This window comes from Myotis yumanensis, unplaced genomic scaffold (genome assembly GCF_028538775.1).
Source record: "Myotis yumanensis isolate MYYU_CA2020_CCGP unplaced genomic scaffold, mMyoYum1.0.hap1 SCAF_9, whole genome shotgun sequence".
Classification (NCBI taxonomy): Eukaryota; Metazoa; Chordata; class Mammalia; order Chiroptera; family Vespertilionidae; genus Myotis; species Myotis yumanensis.
In genome coordinates, this window is record NW_027223760.1 from 43682736 (window position 1) to 43710648 (window position 27913).

General features: G+C 36.3%; 1 protein-coding gene across 4 annotated transcripts in view; it reads left to right on the forward strand.

The window, feature by feature from the left end:
- Positions 1 to 27913, forward strand: part of RUNDC3B (RUN domain containing 3B) — a 100618-nt gene that overhangs the window by 12096 nt on the left and 60609 nt on the right. For 2 of the 4 annotated variants that reach the window (XM_070424177.1, XM_070424179.1), the window contains exons 2-4: positions 745 to 860; positions 19696 to 19746; positions 26103 to 26236. In XM_070424177.1, the coding sequence (XP_070280278.1) occupies positions 745 to 860; positions 19696 to 19746; positions 26103 to 26236 (301 nt within the window). The remainder of the gene's footprint in view (positions 1 to 744; positions 861 to 19695; positions 19747 to 26102; positions 26237 to 27913) is intronic. The other 2 variants (XM_070424178.1, XM_070424180.1) reach the window with 1 other exon arrangement.

Here is a 27913-nt window from a genome sequence, read left to right on the forward strand (position 1 = left end):
GTTGATTCGTTGTAATGTATTTTTCAATTTCATATGTTGCCCTGAAGGAATTTATATTTTAATAAGATAAAGATAGACAACACAAATAACGGCAGTAAGATAAATTGTAATTGTTTCTGGAGGGAGATACAAACAAAATATTAGTTTGCTAAGAATATGTTAGAGGATAATCCTTCACTGAAGCGATGTTATGTGAATGGAGTCTTGGAAAATGTGTTGATTTTTGGCAGTCAGAAATAAGATAAAGGACATTCTGATGAAAGGAAAAAGTATAGCATACTTTACATATTTTTAAGTCTCCCTATTTATAGCTCATAAAAACTTTGGATCTACATATCATGAACACTGACATCCAAGTTTATTAAATGTTGTGCTTCAAAACTCTTGAAAGCATTTTGGTCTGATGCTCAAATTTCTTATAAGTTGTATCATAGCTTTCAAGTATTTTGGAGTTAATAATTTAGGTCATTTTTTAAATTCTGATTTTTAATAACTGTGAGGACAGTGAGCTATTCCTAAGGCTTAGTATAATCAACAGATTATAAATATATAAATGAAAAGCCTGATATTTCTGTAAATGTTTCTATTTACACAGTGAATTTTAATAGAGGGAGTTTTCAAAATATATAATCTTATAAAGTATTTCTCTAATACCTCCCCAAATTGCTTTCCTCCTGTTTTTTGCTACTTGGGTGAAGAAATCAACTCTGCTTAAAAACAATAATAATCTCCTTTTTTTCATAGGTTTTCTGTAAAGACCCTGATTGATCGGTCCTGCTTTGAGACAATTGATGATTCTTCTCCTGAATTTAATAATTTTGCAGCTATTTTGGAACAGATTCTAAGTCACCGGCTAAAAGGTAATAGCACAAGTGTATTATTTATCTCTCAACAGCTCTCTTTTTAATAAGCTTGAAGTTTTAGAAATGATACAGTCTGGTGTGATTTAGATAGCAACCATGCCAAATCATGAGAAGCATAAAAGTGATTTTAGAATGCATAATCTTTTGGTCTGCGTTCCTGAGAAAGAATCTCTGTTCTCAGATGTGTACCCATTTCCAGGATGGATTAAAAATACTGAATGTGTACTTTGAAACTCTTATTTATAGTCATAGTAAACTGTGATTCATTAGATTTTTTTCATTAGAAAAAGAACATATGTGCAATAAAATAAGTCAGTATAAGAATTTATAAGAAAAGGGTTAAATAGTGTCCTTAGCCTATTAGCTCTCTAATACCAACTCCAGATGTTAATAGAATATGTAACTTCCATAAATTTACTATAACGAAGATTACTTTAAAATGTTGTTTTGTTCTTTTGTTGTGAAATGTGTTTAATGAACATACAGAAAAGTACATACAATATGTGGGTTGATTATGAAAATAATTATAAATTCCCAATCTCCCACTCCCCTCTACCCACACTCTAAGATACTCTTACATGATCTCAACCATATTCCTTTCCCCAGCGTAATCATTATCCTGATTTGAAGAATGATCATTTCTTCGCCCTTGTGTGGTTCCCAGAACCCCTTTTCCTATATGGTTCCATAATGAAGTTGGGATATTCACATACATGTTCATGAATGAGAATGGCTTATAATTTTTTTCCTATTGTCTTTGTTGGGTTTTGAGATCAAGGTTTTGCATAAAACGAGTTAAGGAGTATTCCCTCTCTGTCTATGTTTTGGATGAGTTGTGTGAGAATTATCTGTTACTGAAAGTTTAACAGAATTTTCTGGTAGAGCCTCTTGGGCTTTAAAAAATTTTTTTTACATGTATATTTTTTACTATAATTAAAAAACTACTCATTCAAGCTTTTTAATGTCATGATACTATTCAGGTTTGGAGAATTATAACTATAAAAATTAGGTTGGCCATAAATCATGTTCTTTTAACATTATATAGTCTTACTAATTTTTAAAAATTGACGAATCAATTACCAACACAGTGGTATATTAAAATCTCTGAGATAGTGGATTTCTCTATTTCTCCTTATAGATCTGTAAATATTTCCTTTGTCTTTGAGACCATATCCTTAAGCACATAGAAATTTAAATTTATTAAGACTTCTTGATAAATTGAAACTTTAATCACTATAAAGTGACCCTTTTTTTACTCTTTTTTGGTATTAAAGTTCATTTTGTCTGCTCTTAATATAAATAAATAAACATTTTTTGTTTTTAATATAAAAATAGTGAGTATATTAATTGCCACATGCAAGGAGCAGAGTCACTTTCTATAAGTAATTAAAATAAAAGCTTAAAATAAAAGGTAGCCCATCTCTAAAGATTAGTAGATGGTATTTTAATCAATTTACAAAGAAGCATCTAGGCATTAAATTTGATTGCTTAATCTCTGCTTCATTAAACTTTGAAAAAGTTTTAGCAGTAAGTAGGTTAAAAAGAGGTATGTGAAAAGAAATGCTCTACTTTGGTTTTCTTAAAATAAATCCATAAATACATTTACATCAAAAACATAAATCTCAAAATTTAAAAGGGAAGATGGGAGCTATATTCTTTCAGAGTTATAAAATATTTTTAATTAAAAATATAGATCTAAACTATAGCTGATAATAGCAAGATATCTATATAAAAGCCTAAGGGACAGTTAGGACCGAACAAACTGGATGACCTGAACGACTGGTCGAACAGTCACTATGATGCGCACTGACCACCAGGGGGCAGACACTCAATGCAGGAGTGTGCTCCCACAGCCAACCTCCCGTGGCCCCTCCCCCTGGCCGCCGGCCCCCATGTTAGGCCTTGGTCGCTGGCCAGGCCAAGGGACCCCACCTGTGCACGAATTTGTGCACCGGGCCCCTAGTTATATAGAATAAATATTAGTAAGAATAATAATTTATTACATTAATTCTGTAATCTAGTCTTCCTAAAGGAAACTTGATCATTAGATGTTTTCAAAGTCTTTATTATCTTTACAATATTAATGGCATAGTTTCAAATCAGTACTCTGTTTTGGTAATATAATTTATGAGAGTCTCAAATTTAATCTGAAGGTTCTATTCTCTGCTTTTTGATGTTAAAATAAACAAGTTTTACTATGAGTATTTATTAAATCACATTTTAGCAGTCCCGTAGGTTTGTGAAAAAGGGTTGAATTTAATTACATAGAGAAACAAAATCTGAATTTAGTGGGCCCTTTGCAGTTTAAAAGGTGGTCCATATAATCACTAATGCTTTTCTATTAGAAGTTGAGTATTTTGCATTTAAAAATGGTTACTTTTTTCTTATGTTTGCTGTTCTGTATTTCTTAAATTTTCTGCCATTAATATATTACCTTTTATTAAAAAGTTTTTTTAAAGCAAAGGATATGAGAGTATTTTTAAAAAAATATATTTTATTGGTTTTTTACAGAGAGGAAGGGAGAGGGATAGAGAGCTAGAAACATTGATGAGAGAGAAACATCGATCAGCTGCCTCCTGCAGACCCCCTATTGGGGATGTGCCCACAACCAAGGTATATGCCCGTGACCGGAATCAAACCTGGGACCCTTCAATCCGCAGGCCGACGCTCTATCCACTGAGCCAAACCGGTTAGGGCAATATGAGAGTATTTTGAGATACTGCCATGGTTTCTATATTGTGTGGTGATTATATTTTTATATTTTATTTATAAATTTATAAATGATACCTGACTAAGAAACACATGTAATATATAGAGCCTGATGTTTCTAATGTTCACAAGTTGTTTTTTCAATCGGAAGATCTTAATTCCTGTGATATACCATTTAACATATGATTGATCCATTCACAAAATACAGAAACAATTATCAACAGAAAACAATTAGGCCACGTTGAGATATCCATGCTGAGTGATCAGATGGACTCTCTACCACAAACTGGACCCCTTCTGCACACCTGCCTGCCATCTTCTGAGTCATGTCTCAGCAAAATATAGGTCAGAGACTTTTAGAATTCCGTCTAATGGTGAATGTTATTTCTGAGAAGCCAATGAACTAAACTGTGTTGAAAATAGAATCTCTAGTTGATTTATGATGCAAATTTCACTAGTATTAAGGCAGTAAGAAAGATGATACAGTGAGATGTGTGTTAATTTTTTAAGCTATGTAAGATTAATAATTCAAAAGTTTTATTTTTAAAAGTATATTTTTATTGATTTCAGAGAGGAAGGGAGAGGGAGAGAGAAATAGAAACATCAATGATGAGAGAGAATCATTGATCGGCTGCCTCCTGCATGACCCACACTGGGGATCAAGCCCAGGCATATGCCCTGACCAGGAATCGAACCGTGACCTTCTGGTTCAGAGGTCAATGCTCAACCACTGAGCCAAGCTGGTTAGGCAATAATTCAAAACTTTTCAAAAACATTTCCTGTGTGTGTGTGTGTGTGTGTGTGTGTGTGTGTGTGTATGTGTGTAGGAGAGGGGGAGGGGAATCGGGATTGAGCAAAAAAGGAAAAGAAAAAGAGAAAAAACTCATGGACATGGACAGCAGTGTGGCGATTGCCAGGGAGGTAGGGAGTGGAAAGGAAAGAGGGGGTGGGAGGAGGTGGAGAGGGTATTGGGGGGATTAATGGTGATGGATGGAGACTTGACTTGGGGTGGTGAACACACAATACAGTGTACAGATGATGTGTTGTAGAATTGTGCACCTGAAACCTGTATAATGTTGTTAACCAATGTCATCCCAATAAATTCAGTAAAAAATGCTTTAGATTAAAAATTATAAAATGAAATAACATAAAAAATAAAAACATTTTCTGTAGATCAAATATTGTGGTCACTGTCATTAATATATATATGAATCATGAAATGGTTCTGTAACTTTCAAGAGAAGGTATTTTAAAGATTTAAGTGTGTAGAGACTTACCTATATTATTTCTCATTTTTTAGTGTTCTAATATATAGCAAATAGATCTTATTTTTGGAGAAGTTACATGATTATTTTTGGAGAAGATAGTACACTGTGTTCACTTAACCTTTAGTTATATAATTAATTTTTCCAAGTACAAATTTAAAATATATTACTTCATGGGTTTGTAAGGTTTACTTTCCTTTAGCTATTTTTTATTTTTGAAAGTGAAGAGCATTTAGTTTAATTACTAATTTTTTCCAGAGAAAGATAAAGTCTAGGTACAACATAGGCTATTCTGACAGAGGTAAAGTGGAGAGCTGAAACGGTTATCTGCTCCACCCCTTAGTCCCCATTATAGGAGCAAAGGAGGCTTTTAAAATGACCTACAGTAATCTTGTTTGCAGGGATCCTGCAATAAAGGTGCCTTTTTTTTTTCTGGATTATAGCTGCAAACTAGGAATTAATCACAGAATATAGAATTCAGAGACTCCAGGTCATCAGTTTGTTAATTTTTAAAAATTTCAATTACAGTTTACATTTAGCATTATTCTGTATTAATTTCAGATGTACTGCATAGTGGTTAGACAGTCATGTACTTCACAGAGTGGTCCTCCCAATATTTCAGGTACCAACTGGCTCCATACAATATTACTGACTATATTCCCTATGCTGTACTTTACATCTCCGTGAGTCCTTTGTAGCTACCAATTTGTACTTCTTAATCCTTTCACCTTTTTTCACCCAGTCACCCCAAACTCCTTTCCCTCTGGCAACCATCAGTCTGTTCTCTATGTCTATGAGTCTATTTCCATTTTGTTTATTCTGTTCTTTAAATTCTAAATATAAGTGAAATCATTTGCTATTTTTCTTTCTCTGTCTGAGTTATTTCACTAGCATAATACCCTCTAGGTCCATCTATGCCATCACAGAAGGTAAGATTTCATTATTTTTTACTAGTGGCCCAGTGCACGAGTTCATGCACACTGAAAGTGAATTAATTAGAAGAAATATTTTTTTAAAATATATTTTATTGATTTTTTACAGAGAGGAAGGGAGAGGGATAGAGAGTTAGAAACATCGATGAGAGAGAAACATCAATCAGCTGCCTCCTGCACACTCCCCACTGGGGATGTGCCCGCAACCAAGGTACATGCCCTTGACCGGAATCGAACCTGGGACCCTTCAGTCCGCAGGCCGATGCTCTATCCACTGAGCCAAACCGGTTAGGGCGAAGAAATATTTTAATATTGCTATTTGTCCTGCTCCGTGATCACCATCTCCTCCCTCTGCCTGCTGGCACCTGCGTTGGCAGGCCTGGCGCCACCCGCTCGCTAGCCCCGCCCCCCACCGACTGGTCACTCCGCCGTTTGATCAATTTGCATATTACCGTTTTATTATATAGGATGCCTGAGTAGTATTCCAGTAGGTATATGTACCACAGCTTTTTTATCCACTCATCTAATGATGGGCACTTGGGTTGTTCCATATCTTAGTTATCTATAATAATAAAAGCATAATATGCTAATTAGACCGGATGTCCTTCCAGATGTCCTTCCTTCTGGATAAAGCTGCAGGAGGTGGGGGCCCAGGCAGAGGTGGCAGAGGCCCCCGGCCACGGTGGTGGCGGGTGGGGGCCAGGGCCAAGGCCCTTGCATGAATTTCATGCATCAGGCCTCTAGTTGTAAATAATGTTGCAATGAACGTGGAGGTACATATATTCTTACAGATAAGTGTTTTGGGTTTCTTTGGATATATCTCCAAAAGTGGAATTGCTGGGTCATAAGGCATATCTATTTTTAACTTTTAAAGGAACCTCCATACTTGTTTTCCACAATGGTTGCACCAATCTCCATTCCTACCAATAGTGCACTTTTCTCTACATCTTTGCCAATGCTTGTTATTTGTGGATTATTATTGATGATAACCATTCTGACATGTGTGAGGTGGTATCTTATGGTTTTGATTTGCATTTTGCTAAAGATTAGTGATGATGAGCAACTTTGCATATGTCTATTGGCCATTTAGATGTCTTCTTTGGAGAAGTGTCTGTTCAGGTCTTCTTGCCACTTTTTAATTGGGTTGTTTTGTTTTGTTTTTGGTTTGTTTTTCTAGTTGAGTTGTATGAATTTTTAATAAATTTTGGATATTAACTCCTTATGGGATGTATCATTGGCGAATAGCTTCATGCATTCAGTAGGTTGTCTTTTCGATTTTGTTGATGGTTTCCCTTGCTGTGAAAAAACTTTTTAGTTTGTTGTAGCATGTTTATTTTTTCTTTTGTCTCCTTTGCCCAGGAAGATAAATCAGAAGAAAATATTGCTAAGAGAAGTATCTGTGATTTTATTGCCTATGTTTTCATCTAGGAGTTTTATTATGGTTTTAGGTCTTATATTTAAGCCTTTAATCCATTTTGAGTTTATTCTGGTGTAAGAAGGTGATCTGATTTCATTTTTTGAACTTCAATTTTAAAGCATAATCTTTCTCTCAACCCCATTTCCACCTCTTATTCTAAAAACCAGCGTAAATGCAGAATATATAAATGGGATGTCTTGTTGAAGCAAGGCGAGGAAATCAGGCATTTTGCCTGCTCAGCAGTAGTTGCACCCCCCCGACCTGCTTTCTGGAACTCCACAGCACCATTTCAGTTAGCACCATAGATAATAGACTAAATATCACTACTCTAGTCTCTCTCCTGAAACAATCAATTTACTGATATTTCTTACTGGTGGATATGCAGTTGTTATTTAAATACTTCTGATTTTTTTAGCTCAGGATAGCTAAATAGTTTACATTTTTGTGCAGTTGAAATTGTTATGAAATTCTATGTATATGAATCCAAACTATCTGACCGTGTTTTCCGCCACCTTTTCCACATGTGAGGCTAATTAATATTAAAATATTGCTATTACATAACTCCTTTTCCTCAGTCCCCCCCATTTTTTCTACTAGGTAAGGTATCCCTAGTTCCTTCAATCTTCCGGAATCACCATAATCTTAGTTATCCTCCTGGTATATCATTGGTTTGTTAGTATTGCTCTTAAAAATCTGGTGCATAAACTGAGTAAAATGCTTCAAAGAGGTTCACCTTTGTATTAAGGCCAAGTGAAATCCCAAGGATGTTCAAAAATTGACAATTGCTTATCTTATGTTTTAGGTTCTCTAAATTAGTTGTCTGAGCTCAAGTTTAATAGGAATAAATGCAGTATTATTTCTTTTATCATCCACTCTTTAAAGATGGGGAAGATGGTTGTAAAAATGAAATTTAGGAGGACTTCTACTTGCAGGAAGATGAAGTGGGCATTCTTTTCTCTATTTCTCCCACTAAGTATAACCAATTCAACAATAAAGAAAGAAAAGACCTGTTTCTGTGCACAACAACAAGGGTGCATCTCAAATGCATTATGTTAAGTAAAAGATATGAGACTCTAAAGGCTATATACAGTATGAGTCCATTTATATGACCCTAGAGGCCTGGTGCATGAAATTCATGCACTGGTGGGGGGACCTCAGCCCAGCGTGTGCCCTCTTGCAGTCTGGGACCCGTTGGACATCCCTCTCGCTCCTTACCTCCCGCCTGCTCGCTGCTCCTTAGTGCTGCCTTAGAGTCAGGAGAGGCTTGCGCCACCACTGCTGCGCTTGCCAGCCATGAGCCTGGCTTCTGCCTGAGCAGTGCTCCCCCTGTGGGAGTGCATTGACCACAAGGGGGCAGCTCCTGCATTGAGCATCTGGTCCCTGGTGGTCAGTGCGCATCATAGCGACCAGTCATTCTGGTCGTTCCACCATAATGGTTGCTTAGGCTTTTAGTATATAGATTATATAGATTAGAGGCCCAGTGCACAAAAATTTGCGCAATTGGGGGAGTCCCTCAGCCCGGTCTGTGCCCTCTTACAGTCTGGGACCCCTTGGGGGATGACCACCTGCTGGCTTAGGCCCGCTTCCCGGGGGATTGCGCCTAAGCTGGCAGTCAGACATCCCTCTGGCAGCCTGGGAGCCCTCGGGGGATGTCCACTTGCCAGCGGGGAGCAGGCCTAAGCTGCAGTCGGACATCCTTAGCGCTGCTGAGGAGGCGGGAGAGGCTCCCACCACCACTGCTGTACTGACAGCCGTCGGCCTGGCTTGTGGCTGAGCAGAGCTCCCCCTGAGGGAGCACACTGACCACAAGGGGGCAGCTCCTGCATTGAGCGCCTGCCCCCTGGTGGTCAGTGTGTGTCATAGTGACCAGTCATTCCCAGGTGTTCTGCTGTTAGGGTCAATTTGCATATTACCCTTTTATTATATAGGATAGAGGCCTGGTGCATGGGTGGGGGCCATTTGGTTTGCCCTGAAGGGTGTCCCAGATCAGGGTGGGGGTCCCGCTGGGGTGCCTGGCCAGCCTGGGTGAAGGGCTGACGGCTGTTTTCAGGCTGGCCAAGCCCCCCAGTGAGGACCGTCACCCCATGAGGGTGTGGCCAGCCTGGGTGAGGGGCTGATGGCTGTTTGCAGGCTGGCCATGGCCCCCAGCCACCCAAGCTCCCAGTGGAGGCTGGCTGGAAGCAGGTATCTGGGATTTATTTATCTTCTATAATTGAAACTTTGTTGCCTTGAGTGGAGGCCACAGCCGGCCAGGACAGGCGGGAAGCTTGGCTTCCTCCATTGCTGGGGCAACCAAGCCTCCTGCTTGCTCCAGCTCCTTGGCTGCCAGCCACCATCTTAGTTGGGTTAATTTGAATATAGTCGCTCTGATTGGCTGGTGGGTGTGGTTTGGGCGTAGCAGAGGTGCAGTCAGTTTGCATGTTTCTCTTTTATTAGATTAGATTCTAGAAAAGGCAAAATTATAGTGTAGAGAATAGGATCAGTAATTATCAGAGGTTAGAGGTTGGGGGTGAGGTTGATTTTATAGTGTCTGCATGAAAGGATTTTTTGGGGTGGTGGAATTGTTATGTATCTTATAGTCCTAGTTACATGACTCCTTGAAAATTTACTGTAAATTAAAAAAATATATTTTTTATAACTTCCTCAAATTCAATTGCTTCCCATTAAAATATTAAAATATTGGGAGGGTCCCACTTTTTCATTGTAATACTTAAAATTTCCACTCCTTCACTCCCAATTACTTTAGGAAGTTAGGTAGTTTTTCATAGCCCATAGTAAAAAGCAACCTCAGAGAGCATTTACCACTACCCTTCTATGTTTTTCTTGACTAAATGTAACTCCTTTCCTTTGCTTTGGACATGAATCAGCATGCATTCCCTAATCTTTTCACAAAGCAGATGCCTTAAATTGGCACTTAACATATGCCTTCCTCTTTTTTTCTTTTTTCCCTTCCCTCTTAATCTTTTCCACACATACATACGTGATTTATTCCATTTGTTCTCTTATTTAGCAATCCATATAAGCACTATGCTAGTGTCTTAGTATTCAAAGATTATTAAGGCATGTTTTCACATGAAACTCAGTCTTGGAGGGCAGAAGGAGGATACATTAACACATAATGGTGTATAATAGTGTCATTGAGTCATAATAGAAATATTAATGAGCGTGATGTAGCACAAAGGGTGAGTAATTCATCCTGTTTGGATGGGTCAGGGAAGGCTTCACACAGGAAAAAGGCATAAAAATGCCTCAAATGAAAATTAAAATTTTAAATGTCACTTGTGACTTTGGGCCTGACAGCTTAAGAAAAATAATGAAATTTAGTAGTAAAATGATAAGGAACAATCTTTGAACCTTCAGCTAGGTAATATTGAGATGGGATACAATAGTGAATTTTGTAAAGGTTTTGTGGAAAAATCACTGATTAAAACAAAAATATAGAATATCTTGAAGCATCCAAGGTTATATGTAGCTGGTAAATTTAGTTCAGTGTCTTTAATTGCATAGTTAGTAAAATTAGCTAGTTTAGAATACAGAATTTTAAAGTTGAGTAGTAAATAAGTAACTGTAGTATCATAGAAGACCAGAGACTATCAATTAGCAATATACAACTTACTAAAAAATGATCAAGTATAATGAGACACTATGTCACATTTCCTATGAATTAATGAGTTAATTATATTTACTAACATTGGGGTTTGCTAACTTACATTCAATTTAGATTTTGCCTTGATTCTGAACATTTTTTCGTTATACTTGTGTACAGTGAGTCCTTTTGTTCTTGTTTTTAAATTTCTGTGCTTTAGCATCGTCGGTCTTTTGCTTTTTCTTGACTGTACCAGGCACATTTATACCATAGTTCACCATTGCACTGTATATTCCCACTGTATGAAAAACACTTCTACATATCTGAGTGGTTAACATTTTAAAGTCTTAACTTCTAACGTATTTTGTGATTTACTAATTATTATTGTTTATTATCTTTCTTTACCTCCACTAAAATGTAAGCTTACCTCAGGGCAAAGATCTTTGTTTTCTTCGCTGATGTACCTCAGATCTCTAGAATAGTGCCTGGGAAGTGGTAGGCACTCAGTGAGTATTTGTTGGGAAATAGAATTCCTGATGCAACAATAATTTCTGTGTTGTTGTTTTTTTATTTTTCTGATAGCATCTGGATTCAGACTCTTAAAATGAGTTAGAATGCCTGTGACTTGACATTTTAGAATTTCTCCAATCCAATTGAACTGTTATGATACCTAAGCTTTTCTCAGGAACACTGGCTTGAACCTCAAAGCTCTTCCTGACTTAGATGATAAACAGTTACCTCCCCATGGGGCCACCTTTTGAAGTGCAGTATAAACACCCTTAGAAACAATGGGTAAAGATAAACCTTTCCATTTGGCTTTTGAATTTTCTTTGTTAATTTTTGAAGGTTTTCCAACTTTTGATTCTTGGTGTGCATACAAAATGAGACTTGAATTGTTTCTGGAGTAAGATATGAATACAACTCACCCAGTAAAAGCCATATACGCAGGCCAAAACATGATACAATAGATAAGAAAGTGACTCTGAAGGTTACCAGAGTTTGGCTTTTAGACAATGGACAAGACTGCCACTCTGAGAAACACCCTTTAAAGTTTTGTACCTGGAAATTTAGGAAAGCTTCAGCAGATTTTCTATCTCCAAAAATTATAATATTCAAGGAATTCTTGAAACATCCCAAGTTATATGTAACATGGTAAATTTAGTTCACTGTCTTTAAATTGCATAGGGAGTAAAATTAACCTATGTAGAATATACTAAGTTTAAGGTTCAGTAGTAAATAAGTTTGTAGATTCTAAAAACAGAAAGCCTTAGTCCAGTGATGGGGAACCTATGACACGCGTGTCAGAGGTGACACACGAACTCATATTTTTGGTTGATTTTTCTTTGTTAAATGGCATTTAAATATATCAAATAAATATCAAAAATATAAATCTTTGTTTTACTATGGTTGCAAAGATCAAAAAATTTCTATATGTGACACGGCACCAGAGTTAAGTTAGGGTTTTTCAAAATGCTGACACGCTGAGCTCAAAAGGTTCGCCATCACTGCCTTAGTCTCTAACCCAAGTATGGTAAAAAAGGCTAGTGACTGGAAAAATTAAGTAGCACTCAAATTTCCATACCCTTTATGTGTTTTTTTTCCATTGAAAAATATTGCTACACTTTGTTTATTCTTAAGCTTGCAGTCCTCATCGTTTCCTGTTTCTCTAATAACTTTTAAAAAACCTCTTTTTTCATTTTAAGATTTTTATCCCATACCAGCTATCTAGGTAGACTACATGACTTTGCTTGCATTCATATTTTTAAGGGAAGAAGGAAAGAAGGAAAGGTATAAAGCTTTATTATAATTCCTTAATTTTACCTCTTTCTGTATGTATACATTTGTCCTCTTGGGCTACCAATCAGTTTTTGTCCTCCCTCTTTTTCGTTAATCCTCATAAAAATGACAAGAGGTTCAAGTTACAAAGCTAAAGTATTTGTAAAAACTTTCAGAAATCCCAGATATAATTGTAGTTGCTAACTTTGTATATCTATCATATATATACGCAGGCCAAAACATGATATATATATATATATGCCTATGAATGTGTATGTATATATTTATATCTTTTGCTATGATCTGTATTTTGCCCTTTGTATATTGGTCATACTATATTTTCCATTTCATTTTGTTTTTTTAGTGTCTTAAACTTGAAATTAAATTTACATGACACATAATTCACCATTATAACCATTCTAAAGCATACACAATTCATTGATTTGTAGTATATTCAAAATGTTGCGCAACTGTCACTGTTTTTTGGGTGGTGACCACATAATGCAGTGATGGCGAACCTATGACACGTGTGTCAGAGGTGACACGCGAACTCATTTTTTTGGTTGATTTTTCTTTGTTAAATGGCATTTAAATATATAAAATAAATATCAAAAATATAAGTCTTTGCTTTATTATGGTTGCAAATATCAAAAAATTTCTATATGTGACATGGCACCAGAGTTAAGTTAGGGTTTTTCAAAATACTGACACGCCGAGCTCAAAAGGTTCGTCATCACTGACATAATGCAATATACAGATGATATATCATAGAATTGTACACTTGAAATCTATATTATTTTATTAACCAACTAGGGGCCCTGCTCACGAATCCGTGCACGAGTAGCTCGCCACCTCTTACCTCAGCTCGCACCCTGCCCTCTGCTGCTCATAGCTCTCTGCTGCTCATAGCTCGCACCCCACCCCGCCCCGCCCACCACGAGACCCATCAATGCACCTCCGGGTGGTCGTTACAGCGTGATGGCATGATGACCACAGCCTTTTTATAAAATAGATGTTACCCCAATAAATTTAATTTTAAAATAATAAAATTAAATTATAAAAAAGAACTTAAACATATAAACATTTAATATTATATATTTTATGAAATAGTGTAAACAATAAAATATATATTTTACAACAAAGGTTTTATTTCAATTGCAAATGAGAATCTTTTCTATAGATAAGCACTCCTTGGGCCACTTAGAAATAATGTGAGTTTTGTCTTTCAGATATACTGTGTGTGTGTTAAGGATTTATAATTCATATGAAAAATATTCACCCTAGGTATACTGCATATTTACTATCTCATTATTTTTCTTATTTCTGAAGTTGCTAATGAAAACTCATAACCAACCAGGAAAACTAACTGATTTTTTTTTCTACATATTAGATTTTGTCTGTTGCCAAAGGAGTAGATCAGCAAGAGGCTACAGGGAACAGATGCGCTAGGTCTAGGCAGGTATTTTCTGGGTTTAACCTTTCCCATCTATAATATGAAAGAGGTATTGAAATTTGCAGATAATTTGGAATCTATTGGATTGTCATTTGATCTAGATGCTTCTGGTGGCTTATGGTCCAAGCTGTTTGCAGTAGCTTTTCCATATGAAGGGCCTGTCCTGCCTCAGGCTTTAGATTATCCTAAAAGCTCTCAAACAAACAGCAGCTGGCATCAGCATGCCCCATACCTATCAATAAGAGGCCCAAGACCCAGCACTAGCACCAGCCTGTCTTACTTCAGAGCTGGGCCTTGCCTGGGCATTTCCAAGCCCAATACAAGGAGCAGCCATCTGCAGATCTCTCTGTAACTCCTGCTGGGTAGCCCCAGGCAGTGGCTGACTTTGTACCTCCCAGGAGGCCCCAAAGCCAGTACACCTGTTGGACAGCTCCAGACCATACCAGATTACAACTCTATACATCCACAAGCAACACACTAAAGGAGCTGATTCAGTAAGCACCAAAGTCGCACTGAAGCAAGTCCTGCTCCATAGGGGTGTCTCCTACACAGCAGCTCTTTCACTGTAGTCACAGCTTGTCTTCACAGCCAGTTGGCTTAGAGGTCAATTCCTCCCAGTGACGCCAACAGCAGTCAAGGCTCAACTACAAGACTGTGCTCGCAGCCCACGCAGGGGTGCACCTAGAGAGCCCAGCTCAGGTGACTGGGGAGGCTGAGCCAGTGGGCCCTACAAGACACCTACTATACAAGGCCACTCTACCAATTCCAGGAGACATAGCAGCCTACCTAATACATAGAAACAAACACAGGGAAGCAGCCAAAATGTGGAGAAAAAGAAACATGTCACAAATGAAAGAAATGGAAGCAAGCAAACTACTGTATACAGAGTTCAAAACAATGGTTATAAGGAGCCTAATGAGAGATTCAAGGGACTTAGTCAGACTTTTAAGGATCTTAGTGTAAATTTCAAAGACATGAAAAAGGACCCGTCAGAAATTAAGCATACATTAACTGAAATAAAAAAATAATTTAGAGGGATTCAGCAGTAGAGTAGAGGGTTCCAAGAATTAAATCAAAAATTTGGAATATGAGGAAGCAAAAAATACCCAATCAGAAGAGCAAAAAGGAAAAGGAATCCAAAGATATAAAGATAGTAGAAGGAGCCTCTGGAACAACTTCAAGTGTACCTCATGGGGGTGCCAGGAGGAGAAAAGAGAGTGCAAGATATTGAAAACCTTTTTGAAGAAATAATGACAGAAAACTTCTCCTACCTGGTGAGAGAAATAGACTTACAAGTCCAGGAAGCACAGAGAACCCCAAACAACAGGAATCAAAAGAGGACCACATCAAGACACTTCATAATTAAAATACCAAGGGTTAAAAGCAGCAAGAGAAAAGCAGTTACTTACTTACAAGGGAGCTCTCAGAAGACTATCAGCTGATTTCTCATCAGAAACTTCGCAGGTCAGAAGGGAGTAGCAAGAAATATTCAAAGTGATGAATAGCAAGGACCTACAACCAAGATTACCCAGCAAACTATCATTTAGAATTGAAGGTCAAATAAAGAGCTTCACAGACAAGAAAAACCTAGAGGAGTTCATTACCACCAAACCAGTATTACATGGTTATAAATGTTGAAGGGTATTCTTTAAGAAGATGAAGAATTAAAAAAAAGATAAAAAATATGAATAATAAAGTGGCAATAAATACATATCTATCAACAATTGAATCTAAAAATCAAAATAAACAGAAGGAATCGAATGAACAAAATAAACTGATGAATAAAATAGAACCAGAGGCATGGAAACATGGAACGACTGACGAATCTCAGAAGGAAGAGGGAAGGAGAGTGAGAAGAGGTTATCCAAAGATCTTATATCATACTAGAGGCCCAGCTCACGAAATCGTGCGGGTAGGGTCCCTAGACCTAGCTTCCTGCCATCAGGGCTGTCTTTTGCCGTTTGCCAGTCCCAGGCTGAATGCCACCTCAGCTGCTGGGCTGTCAGGTTGTTGGGATCACCAGTTCATCCCTGGCTGCTCAGGGGCTCAGGCTTGCAGGAAAGTGTGCGCCCGTGACTTCAACTCGATGCACATCTGCTGGGCTGGCTGCTGGTGGAACACACTGCCTGCTTGGGACCGCTCACGTGGGCGCCGCATTCCATCAGCGGCCCGCCCAGCGCACGCATGGAGTTGAAGTCACCAGCGCCTGCTTTCCCGCAGGCGGAGCCCCTGAGCAGCCGGGGATGAGCTGGTGATCCCAAAGGCCTGACAGCCAGCCGGGTCCTCCTGCCACCCACCCTGATTCCTCCGTTCACCATCGCTGATCCATTGGAGCCTGTTGGCCAGGGGCAGGGACCAAGAGGTCAGCCATTCAGCCTGCTCACCAGTCCCCAGTCCTGCCCTGCTACCACTCGAGGGCCAGGGAGGGGAGGGGGGATTGGGACTGAGAAGTGGTCAGTGCCACCTCATGGCAACTGGTCGAGTGAGTGGTCGTTCTTATCATGACACGGCTTCTGGCCTTTTATTATATAGATATGCATTACCTGTGGGCACAGGCAATAGCGTGGTGAAGGCCTGGGGCAGGGTGGAAACCAGGTGGAGGGGGCAATGGGAAGAAAAAAGGGGGACATCTGTAATACTCTCAATAATAAAGATTTTAAAAAGCAAAAACAAGTGTTGGTGAGGATGTGGAGAAAAGAGAACTCTCATATACTATTGGTGGGAATGTAGATTGGTACATCCACTGTGAAAAGCAGTATGGAATTTCCTCAAAAAATTAAAAATGGAGCTGCCTTATGACCCAGTGATTCCACTTCTGGGAATTTATATGAAGAAACCCGAAACACCAATTTGGAGGAATATATGCACCCCTATGTTCATTGCAGCGTTATTTACAATAGCCAAGATCTGGAAGCAGTCCAAGTGTCCATCAGTAGAGAGTGATTAAAAAGATGTGGTACATTTACACACTGGAATACTACTCAGCTGTAAAAAAAGAAGGAAATATTACCTTTTGCAACAGCATGAATGGGCCTGCAGAGCATTATACTAAGTGAAATAAGCCAATCAGAGAAAGACAAGTACCGTATAATTTCACTCATGTGTAATCTAATGGATAAAATGAACTAACAAGCAAAATAGAGGAAGACTTATAGAGAGCAGGCTGATAGCCGTCACGGGGGGATTGAGCAAAAAGAAAAAAATCATGGACATGGACAACAGTGTGGTGATTTCTGGGGGAGGGGGAGAGAAGGAGGAGGTTATAGGGGGATAAATGGTGATGGATGGAGACTTAACTTGATGAAGTGAACACAATACAGTGTATATATGATGTGTTGTAGATTGTGCACCTGAAACTTGTATAATTTTTGTTAACCATTGTCACCTAAATAAATTCAATAAAAAGGAAAAACAATCCTAATCTATAAATTGAGTTTAATAATAGATTCAGTAATTATTTCCCACTTTATATTAGGGGTTGATTAAATCATGACATAAATCTCATTATGATATATCTCATTTGATACATTTTTTGAAGTTTATTTTTTTTCAGTAACATTTTCGTGACATCATTTTTACTTTTATTACTTTTTGATTATGTAAATGACTACAAATAAGATACATAACTTTATTTCAAGGCAGTAATAGTAAAGTAAATGTGGTTTAAACATTAACAATTGGTGTTTATTTTATTCCATAGCCTAATTTTTTTTGACATTTGTTTTTATTTATTTATTTTTTTTAAATTTTGTTTCATTGCTTAAAGTATTACAAAGAGTATTACATATGTCTCCCTTTTTTTTCCTGCCTTTGACAATCCCCTGGCCTCCCCTACCCCCAGTGTCTTATGTCCATTGGTTATGCTTATATGCATGCATACAAGTCCTTCGGTTGATCTCTTACCCCCTCCCTGCCCCCCCACACTCCCCATCCTTCCCCCTGTAGTTTGACAGTCTGTTTGATGCTGCTCTGCCTCTGTATCTATTTTTGTTCATCAGTTTATAATGGTCTTTATTATCCATAAATGAGTGAGATCATGTGGTATTTTTCTTTCATTGACTGTCTTATTTTACTTAGCATAATGCTCCCCAGTTCCATCCATGCTGTTGCAAATGGTAAGAATTCCTTCTTTTTTACAGCAGCGTAGTATTCCATTGTGTAGATGTACCACAGTTTTCTAATCCATTCATCTGCTGATGGGCACTTAGGCTGTTTCCAAATCTTAGCTATGGTAAATTGTGCTGCTATGAACATAGGGATGCACATATCCTTTCTGATTGGTGTTTCTCCATAGCCTAATTTTTGATTTATTAATTTTTTAAATTAAATTTACTGGGGTGACATTAGTTAATATGATCATTTAGTTTTCAGGTGTGGGTTTCTATGTTACAAGATCTGTATATTGCACTGTGTGCCCACCACCCAAAGTCAAATCATCTTCCGTCACCATATATTAGGCCCTCTTTACCCTCCCACCCCTGCCCCCTTCCCCTGGCAATCACCATACTGCAGTTTGTGTTCACTAGTTTCAGTTTTATATCCCACATATTAGTGAAATCATATGGTTAATAGTGAAATCATATGGTTAATCATATAACAGAATGAAAAGCATTCTGTTCTGATTTACATTTTAGTGCTGAGAAATTTTCATTTTTGTTTGTTGTAGTTGTAGCAAGAACAGTATGTCCTCCTATGGGGCTTCAACGAGGGTACCAATTTATAGATCCTTTAGGATATGTTTAAAAATTCAATATTCCTTTATGATGTTACAAATGAAGATAGGAGGAAGGTAGAGACATGGATGTAGCAAACAATACAACTGTATATATCTTTTTCCGTTCATTTTCATACAGCATTATTCACTGTGTTTGTTTGGTTTTTGTTTGGTTTCATAAAGGGTCTGAGTATTTAGAAAGGTGTGGGACCATGTCCTATTGGAGATTGCATTGTTAGGTTATGAGAGAAGAAAATATTATTTGGCTTTTGAGTTTTTCTGTATAATTATAAGAGGAATTTCCAAATAACATAGTCAGAATTTACAGTAACTTTTCCAGATGGTGATGGTTAAGCAATAATTGAAAGCTGCTGTAGGAAATAAAACAGTATTTTGCATTAACTAATCATTTAGTCGACGTTGGTTAAACTGAAGAACATTTTACCAGATAGCTAAGTGCTCTTCTCATAATTCAGAACCATACAGATTTTAACTCTTCTTAGGCCAAAAATAAGGGAACTGGTCTTCAAAATGAATTTGATTATAACTTTTAGAAAAGTTAACAGTAAAAATTGTTTAGTTTTAAAGTTAAACACTTTGAGACATAAGCAGTTCAAGAAGTAATTTTCCTAACCCAACATAAATTCTGAGGTGCAAATCTAGCCAATTCAGCCAAGCTGTTGCTCATTTTGCATTCTGTCATCACCCGTTTATTGCACTTGGGGAGGTAAAAAGAACAATTGCTTCTCACTTATTTCTATGACTTACATAAATTCTAGACTCTCCAATAAAATAGGCTACAAGGAACCAGCTTCGTTTATGTGCTGAGTGTGTAGCTCATATTCATCCTGAGTTTAGTGTTTACTGTGTCAGAATTATGTGTAGCCATCTAATTTGGGCTATTCAGTTTGCAATTATAAACTTGATGGCAGGTTTCTTAAATATCTGTGTGTTGTTGTTGTTGTTTATTTTTTTTAAAGAGATTTCCCAAAGTTGCAGATGGCTGGCTCATCTCCAAATACCTCTTCAAGGTACTCTATGCTGGTGATGTCTCCCGCCACTGAGCTGCGCGGGAGCATGGAATTGACTTACTGGGGAGGGCTGTATCAGTTAAGTGATCTTTTTTAGTACATTGCATGGGTTTTGCAAAGCTTTCTGTTTTTGTTTTTGTTAATTTAGAGGGCACAAGTATGCTTATGCTAATTTTTTAAGTAATAGCTTGTTGTAAACTCACACAATATAGTAATTCATTTACTCTCCTTCTTCTCCATGTGACTCCCCTCCGTATTTCTCTTAAACTCCATGGTTTTAAGTACTATTTTATTAACCAAGTATGTATATCTGTGTTATTTATATTTTATTAGAATGCTTAATGATATATGATTTATTGGTTATTTCCTCAATTTTGTAAGTGCTGTGTAATAATATTTGTATTACATGCGAACCAGGGCCTCAGGGAAGCTGTGTGAATTTTCAAAAATCACTCAGTAAAGCATACATGGGCACTATCCACAATAACTGCTTTGCCATTCTTTAACCATTAGTGGGACTGTATTCCTTAGTTTCCGTTCTCCCAGGTAGAATGCATACTTCTTATTCGTTTAGTCAGAATACTTCTATTGAGTTCCTGCTGTGTGCAAAACACACTGCTGGGCCTCTGCACTTATGACCTAGCCTTTTACTATATGTTTTAATTAGAAAATAAATTTTCTAGTGTTTCAAAGATAATATTAAGATAAAGAATAGAATGTAGAAGAGAAATATCTTCTCATTTCCTCAATCCTAATTCCCACAAATAATACTTTTAAAAAAATTCTTTTATGTTCCCTATGTATATGTAGCCTTAATCACTATTGAAATAAATTATGCTTGATTTCTTTAGGTCTGCACTTTTTGTGTGTGTTAATCCTCACCTGAGGATATTTTTCCATTGATTTTTAGAGAGAGTGGAAGGGAAGGGCAGAGACAGAGAGAGAGACACAATGATGTGAGAGAGACACATTGATTGGTTGCCTCCCAAACGAGTCGTGACGCGTGTTGAGGCTGCAGCCGAGGTATGTTCCCTTGACTGGAATTGAACCTGAGATCCTTCAGGCCGACGCTCTATCCACTGAGCCAAACTGGCTAGGGCTAGGTCTTCACGTTTCTACATAGCTCTCTGTATGGACCTCAGCCGTTGGTACTTTAATTAAATCTGCCAGTATTCTAAACCTTATATTAAAAAAGCTGGTGGAAGAAAAAAACACACAAAACTCTTGTATTCTACTTGGAAAGATGGTCAAATTACTGGGATAAGTAAACCTATTAAGTCAAATTCAGTTTTCAGATTTTCAGGTGAACTTGTTTATCTTAATTTTGGGTTTTGGAAGATTAATATTTGACTCACTTTTATTGTATAGGTACATACTTTAGACATTTGTTTTAGGTATCTGTGATAAATTTCTTAGAACAAGACATTAATTGTTGCAATAAGGGATGATAATTACATTTTATAGATTAGTAACTGATTCATATTTGCTAAATGATTTCCTGAAGCATCCTGTAAGTAACATACAGAACTAGTAATATAAATATAATTACCTAGTCAAGACTCAGACTTCTTCTTAAGATTCAGTATAAAGTTTAAAGTTATTTTTAAAGTTTTTAACTTTATCTTTTTTAGAACATTAGTATATTTTATGTAGAATATTATTCAAGATCATAATTTTATCTTCAAAGCTGGATGAATGGTCTAATAAATATGAATCTCAACTAATAATGCTACTTTATTTATTTATTTTGTTAATCCTCACCAGAGGATATATTATGAAGTGATACCAATTAATCTTGTCATTGAGAGAGAGAGAAACAGCAATGTGAAAGATACACATTGATTTGTTGCCTCCCACACACGCCCAACTGGGGCCAGGGATCAAACCTGCAACCAAGGTATGTGCCCTTGACTGGGAATCCAACCCGAGACTCAGTGCACAGGCCAGGATGATGCTCTATCCACTGAGCACACTGGCCAGGGTTCCACTACCTTTTTTAAAAGGAAAAGATTCTAACCTCTTACAGAAATGGGAATTTTCTCTGTTTTGTAAAAAGGTAGTGGAAAATATCAAACTGATTTTATAAGTTAGCAATATCAAACTTAGGGCTGTTACAAAATTTAAAGTGAAAAGTTTAATATCTAAATATTAATATATTGCCAAAAATAAATCCACAAGTAATCAATTTCCTTTAAGCATCTGAAAACATTTGCAGTGATATCAGAGTGATTTATTAAGATTTGATGTGACTGTTTTTATTACTTGTCTATATGAATAGTAGCTACAAGGCAATAGTCTGATATTATCATCTAGGTGATATATTATAATGCTGACAGAACTTCACCTTGTGAGAACAGTTTTCCATTCGTAGTTAAGCACTAATAAAGACTGGAGAAAGGGAGTCACTTCACATATTCATTTATTTTTATATTATCAAAAGATTATATGCCATTAAGCACTACTTCATTAAAGAAACACTTATAAGCCAAACACAAACATATTGCATGAAGTGAATAGGCATTTGACTTAACTAATGGAGAAGAGTAATTTTAGGATAATATTGGATTCTAAAAATTACATACTATTTTTTAGGTGCAGAAATGAGGCAGTTTAGTGGGAAAGATATTACATAGCTTGTTAGTAGCAGTTCACCTTTTAGTCTAGCAAACTTTTCACCACTTATTTCTGTGCATGAAACAAATTAGAGTTGGATTAATGGAATGGAAGTAAATGTCAAAAGCTTGTTTAACTTTGTCATTGGTAAAAAGTCAACTTCTAAGAATATATATAATTGAAAGCATATTATATATCTATATTCATCAGAGCTTTAAAAAGAGAATTTTTAATGACAGCATTTTTCTTCTCTGGAATAAAATTTATTCGAGATATAGTAGTGTCTTGTAAAGTGATTTGCTTTTCTGGTTATTTTTAAAGGAAATGGAATATCTTGGAAATGATTATTTATTACTGGTGGTTTTTAAAGGCACAATCAGATTGTAGTGCTTTGTTTTGTTTTAATATTCCTGTTGAATACTGGTTACAGACTAAGGATAGTCTTTTGCTAGCAATTAATCTGTTTAAGTAAGAGTGATATTCAAGTAATAATATTTCAAATAACCAATTGAATACTTCTATTATTTTTAAAATTTTTAATTGATTTTTTTTTAAGAGAGAGAGAAAAATGTTGATGTGAGAGTGAAACATCAACTGTCTCCTCACATCTAGTTGGTTGAATAGACAGAGTATTATGAAGATACTAGTTTTTTAAAACCCTGCAAGTTATGCTAATATGTCATTCTATTAATTGTTTAGTTTCTTAGTTTGCAATCTTGGAAATCTTGTCATGTCTTGGGTAAAGCCTTGTAGATCGCATATCCTACCCACAGCAAGAGTCCTAAGGATTTAGTGCCCATTCTTTCTCTGTTTAACCTAATTCCAGATTTTTTAGTTTTTCTTTATTTTCTTTTCTCTCCTCTAAAAATAGGACTTTGTTATATTCTTTTGGTTTTTGACAACTCTACTATTCCTATTTTTCCTTGACCATGTCAGACACATGAGGTTTAAAATAAAGTCATTAGAGAAACCTTGAGATTCTCCCTTTTTTAGGATCCCTGCCATTGTTTAGTACTCTGTTTCTTGAGGGAGGACTGGCAGCTACACCTCCCTTTTTAAAATTATGGGGTGATCCCAATTAATTAAGGTAAAGACAATTAGTAGAGACTAGATATTTTAGGGAGGCAAAATTAGAAAGGTTGATATGAGAAAAGGTTGGATTAGGGAATAAATTTTAAAGATTTTTTTAGATTCTAAGCAAGTTATGGGAAAAACTTTTAATTTTACATCTCATTCCCACTTTGTGGTGGAAGAGGAGCTTTGGTCCCTTAACTATTTGATAGTTGTAATCATAGTAGCAGTAGTTGTTAACATCTGTACTGTACTGTATACTGATTGCTGTACCCACATTATCTCATCTAATCTCCAAGTGTTACCACGTTGGTACTACAGCTATTGTTAATTTATAGAAGAAAGACTTATACAGTGAAGTCATTTGCTCAAGATCGCATAGCTAGAAAGTGATTTGACTTAAAACCCATATTCCTAACCACTGGGCACCCTGCTTCCTCTCCAAATGGCTATCTAATTGATGACATGAAAATTGCCCTAAAGACCAACTATATTGAGATACTGTTCTAGGAACTTTTTTAACTAAAGAAGAGAAGAAGCAAAGGACAGTAATGGGGAGAGATGAAGAAGAGATATTTTAAATACAGTATTCTTATAGATTTCTGTTCGTTGGTAGTAATATTTGATCTTTAAAGAGACATTTGAGTTATATATTTGAGTATTTGTAGATGCTCTTGTGTCTTATTTATATCTGTAAATATATTTGTTTAGAATATTTAGTATTTGTAATCTAGCATGGAGACATCTTGATACCAGATTGTCATTGAACTGTTACTATAAAAAGATACTAATTCAGATTTTTAAAATTCAAATTTTTATATAGTATTGCAATTAAGATGATCTGTTTTATGCTGATTTACCAGTTGTGTTGTTTAATAAATATTTATTGAATGCTTATTATGATCCAAGCACTGTGTCAAGTGCTAGAGATCTGTTTAAAGAAAAATAAGACACAATCCTTGCCTGAGCAGTTTTACCACCTAATATGTGAGACAATCAAGTGAACAGGTAGTTATAAGGATAAGTAAGCAAAGGGTGCCATGCCAGCACATGGGGGGGCGGGGCGGGGGCTAAATCACCATAGAGATCACACAGGGCTTATAACAGCGGTTCTCAACCTGTGGGTCGTGACCCCTTTGGGGGTCAAACGACCCTTTCACAGGGGTTGCCTAAGACTGTCGGAAAACACATATATAATTACATATTGTTTTTGTGGTTAATCACTATGCTTTAATTATGTTCAATTTGTAACAATGAAAATACATCCTGCATATCAGATATTTACATTACGATTCATAACAGTAGCAAAATTACAGTTATGAAGTAGCAATGAAAATAATTTTATGGTTGGGGTCACCACAACATGAGGAACTGTATTAAAGGGTCGCGGCATTAGGAAGTTTGAGAACCACTGGCTTATAAGAACAGGAGGCCTTTAAAATGTCCTGAAAGATGATAGGAGTTACCTATCGCAATATATAGGCTTTCTATTCGTTGAGGAGCCATAAGTATATTATTAGAAATATCAGCGGGGGGTGGGGGGGCTTTAAAAAATACCAATGCCTAGACCTGCCCCTAAAGATTCTGGTTATTTAGTTTTGGGGGAACCCAGGCATGAGTATGTTTAAAAAGAAGCCCAGGTGTTTTTATGGGCTGCCATGGTTGGAAATCACATATCATTTCAGACACGGCTCCGAAAATGGTGTTTGCTGACAACACTTTGATGTTGCTTAGAGAGAAGCTATTACTGGGGAAGGGAAGGTTTGAGATAAAAAAAATTAATTGAAACAGCGAAGTACAGATTTAAAAATATAAAAGCTAATATTTCTACATTAAGATTAAAAAACTTACCCAGGTAAGATTAATTGAATAAAGTATTAAGCTGTCTCTCATATTAAAATACTAAGAGTGCAAAATGGTTCCCATGGATCTGCTATTCAAAGTCCTGCACAGAAATAGCAATATTATGATACACAGAAAAGAATATTTGTTCATCAACAGACACATAATTGCTCAAATCTGAATGGTAAATTCCTGAAGGACTTTTCCCGGGTTGGTGACTAGAAGAGAGCAGATGAATGATAGGATAGTTACAGGGAACTTTGTGGCTTTATAGATGAGAATGGGTGGGTACAAGATTATGAATGATTAGTCAATATAGGATCCTAATTGATTATATTTACTTATAGTTCTGACTAAACATTTATTTCATTTCTTTGACGTATCTACATAAGAGAAGAGAAAAGGTTATATTTTTTACTTTTTTGTTTTTCTGAGCGGAGAAAGCTTTAGAATACAACTGGTGACATTTAAATTAATGCTTAACTAGAACCACTAGGAAAATTATCCATGTGATATATAAAAGACTATATTAGGATAATAGGATATTAAGCTGCAGTATGTTTTTTAGTGTATAGACTCTTTTTACTTCATTTAGTTTGAATTCACTGTTGAAAAACTGTGATTGAGATTCGTTAAATAAATTTCCCAAGGTGACACAACTAGGTAAAGGCAGATCAGGACTAGATTTCAGGCTGATTAACATGATATCAGCGTCCTTTCCATTATAGCTCACCACACTGCCTTTTAATTTTCAGCGTTTTATTGTTCTTGCATGTTGAATTTTCTAGTCTAGTTTTCTTTTATTTTGTGTTGCAATTTGTCTCCTGAAGGTCAAGTAACCTGGTTTGGTTATGAAAGTCCTCGTAGCTTCTGGGACTATATCAGAGTGGCTTGCCGGAAAGTTTCACAGAATTGTATCTGCAGCATTGAAAATATGGAAAATGTCAGTTCCTCTAGAGCTAAGGTAAGACAGAAATGACATGCAATGTATATAATCCGAAGCAGTCTTGACCCAGTTAGAAAAGTTCAAGCTCTTTGCTATAAAACATTTATTTTCTTTGTTGGAATTAAGCACTTGATCAAATTTAATATCTTTTAGGGCTTGTTTCCTTTTTTATTATATTTCGTTATTTTAGAATGCTCTTGAATCTTTACTGTTGCTTTATGAATAGCAAGAAGGTATGAAGCCAGTCACTACTGAGAACAATGAAATGTGTCCTATTCTGTGAATTTTCTATATTTATTGAATTACTTAACCCAGTGACTCTCAGTGTCCAGCAGAACCCTGGTGGTCCAAAATGTCAAAACTATTTTTCATGTAATAGCAAAATGTTATTTGCCTTTTGCACTGTGTTGACATTCCCGTTGCTGGTGCAGAAGCAATGGTGGGTAAAATTGCTGGTGCCTGAGCACAAATTAAGACAATGGTATCAAACTATTATTAGTTATCATTGAGTTCTCCCCCACCATCAGCTCAGTCTTAAACACACACACACACACAAACACACACACAAATAAAACACCCCACAGTCACTTAAAAATGTCCAGGACAATACAGTAAACATTATTAATTTTATTAAATCTCAACCTTTGAGTACATTGTAACAGATTGATTGAGAAGCAGGTATGTAGTTCTCTTTTATTATGCCATGCATTAAGGAAAAATGTGAAAACAGCCACTTTTCTCACTAATATTTTTGTTTAGGAAAAGAATTTTTCACAAAAATTTTATTTAAAATTAACATAGAATGGGTTTATTTTTTAATTAAAAATTTAAAAGTTTATAGTTTGGGCTTGTCATATAGTAAATATTAATAGATACAACCATATAAAGATTCTTTGGAGTCCTCAATAATGTTTAAGATTGTAAAATGTCAGAGCTGCTGATATAAACTATATCAGCTTCAGTTTAGGAGTTGATTTTTTAAAATTGGATTGCCCATAGTAGCTTTCCTTTCTGAATATATATTTTCAAACCTTACCCTAGGATATTTTTCCATTGATTTTTTTTTAGAGAGATTAGAAGAGAAAGGGAAAAACAGAGAGAAATATTGATGTGAGAGAAACACATCGATTGGTTGCCTCCTGCACGTGCCCCGACCAGGGCCTGGTAGGAGCCTGCAACTGAGGTCCGTGTCCTTGACCGGAATCGCACCCGTAACCCTTTGGTCCACAGGCTGACATTCTATCCACTGAGCCAAACCGGCTAGGGCTCCTTTCTATTTTTGACACTTAATAATTACAGAATGAAACTAAGTAGAAAATAAAGGTTGAATATAAATATGTAAGGTCAAGATATAATTGATACATCTTTTAAGATCAAGATATAATTCAGGTCATTATTTCATAATTATAAACTTACAAATTATATGTTTGTATAATAAACAAAAGCATAACAATCATCTTTCAAATGTGTAGTTTCCAAATTTATTGTTCCTGTATCAATTTTTATTTAGGAATTCTTTTCTTTTTTTGGGGAAAATTTTTGGTTCACAAAATTGACTGATACATATTGGAATTAAAACATGTTTGTAAAATATGAACTGAATATTTTTTAAAAACAAGATTTGTAATATTTAAATTCAGTGACATAGTTAGAAACATAGTTAAACAGCTTAAAATTTCATAATATGGGAGTGTA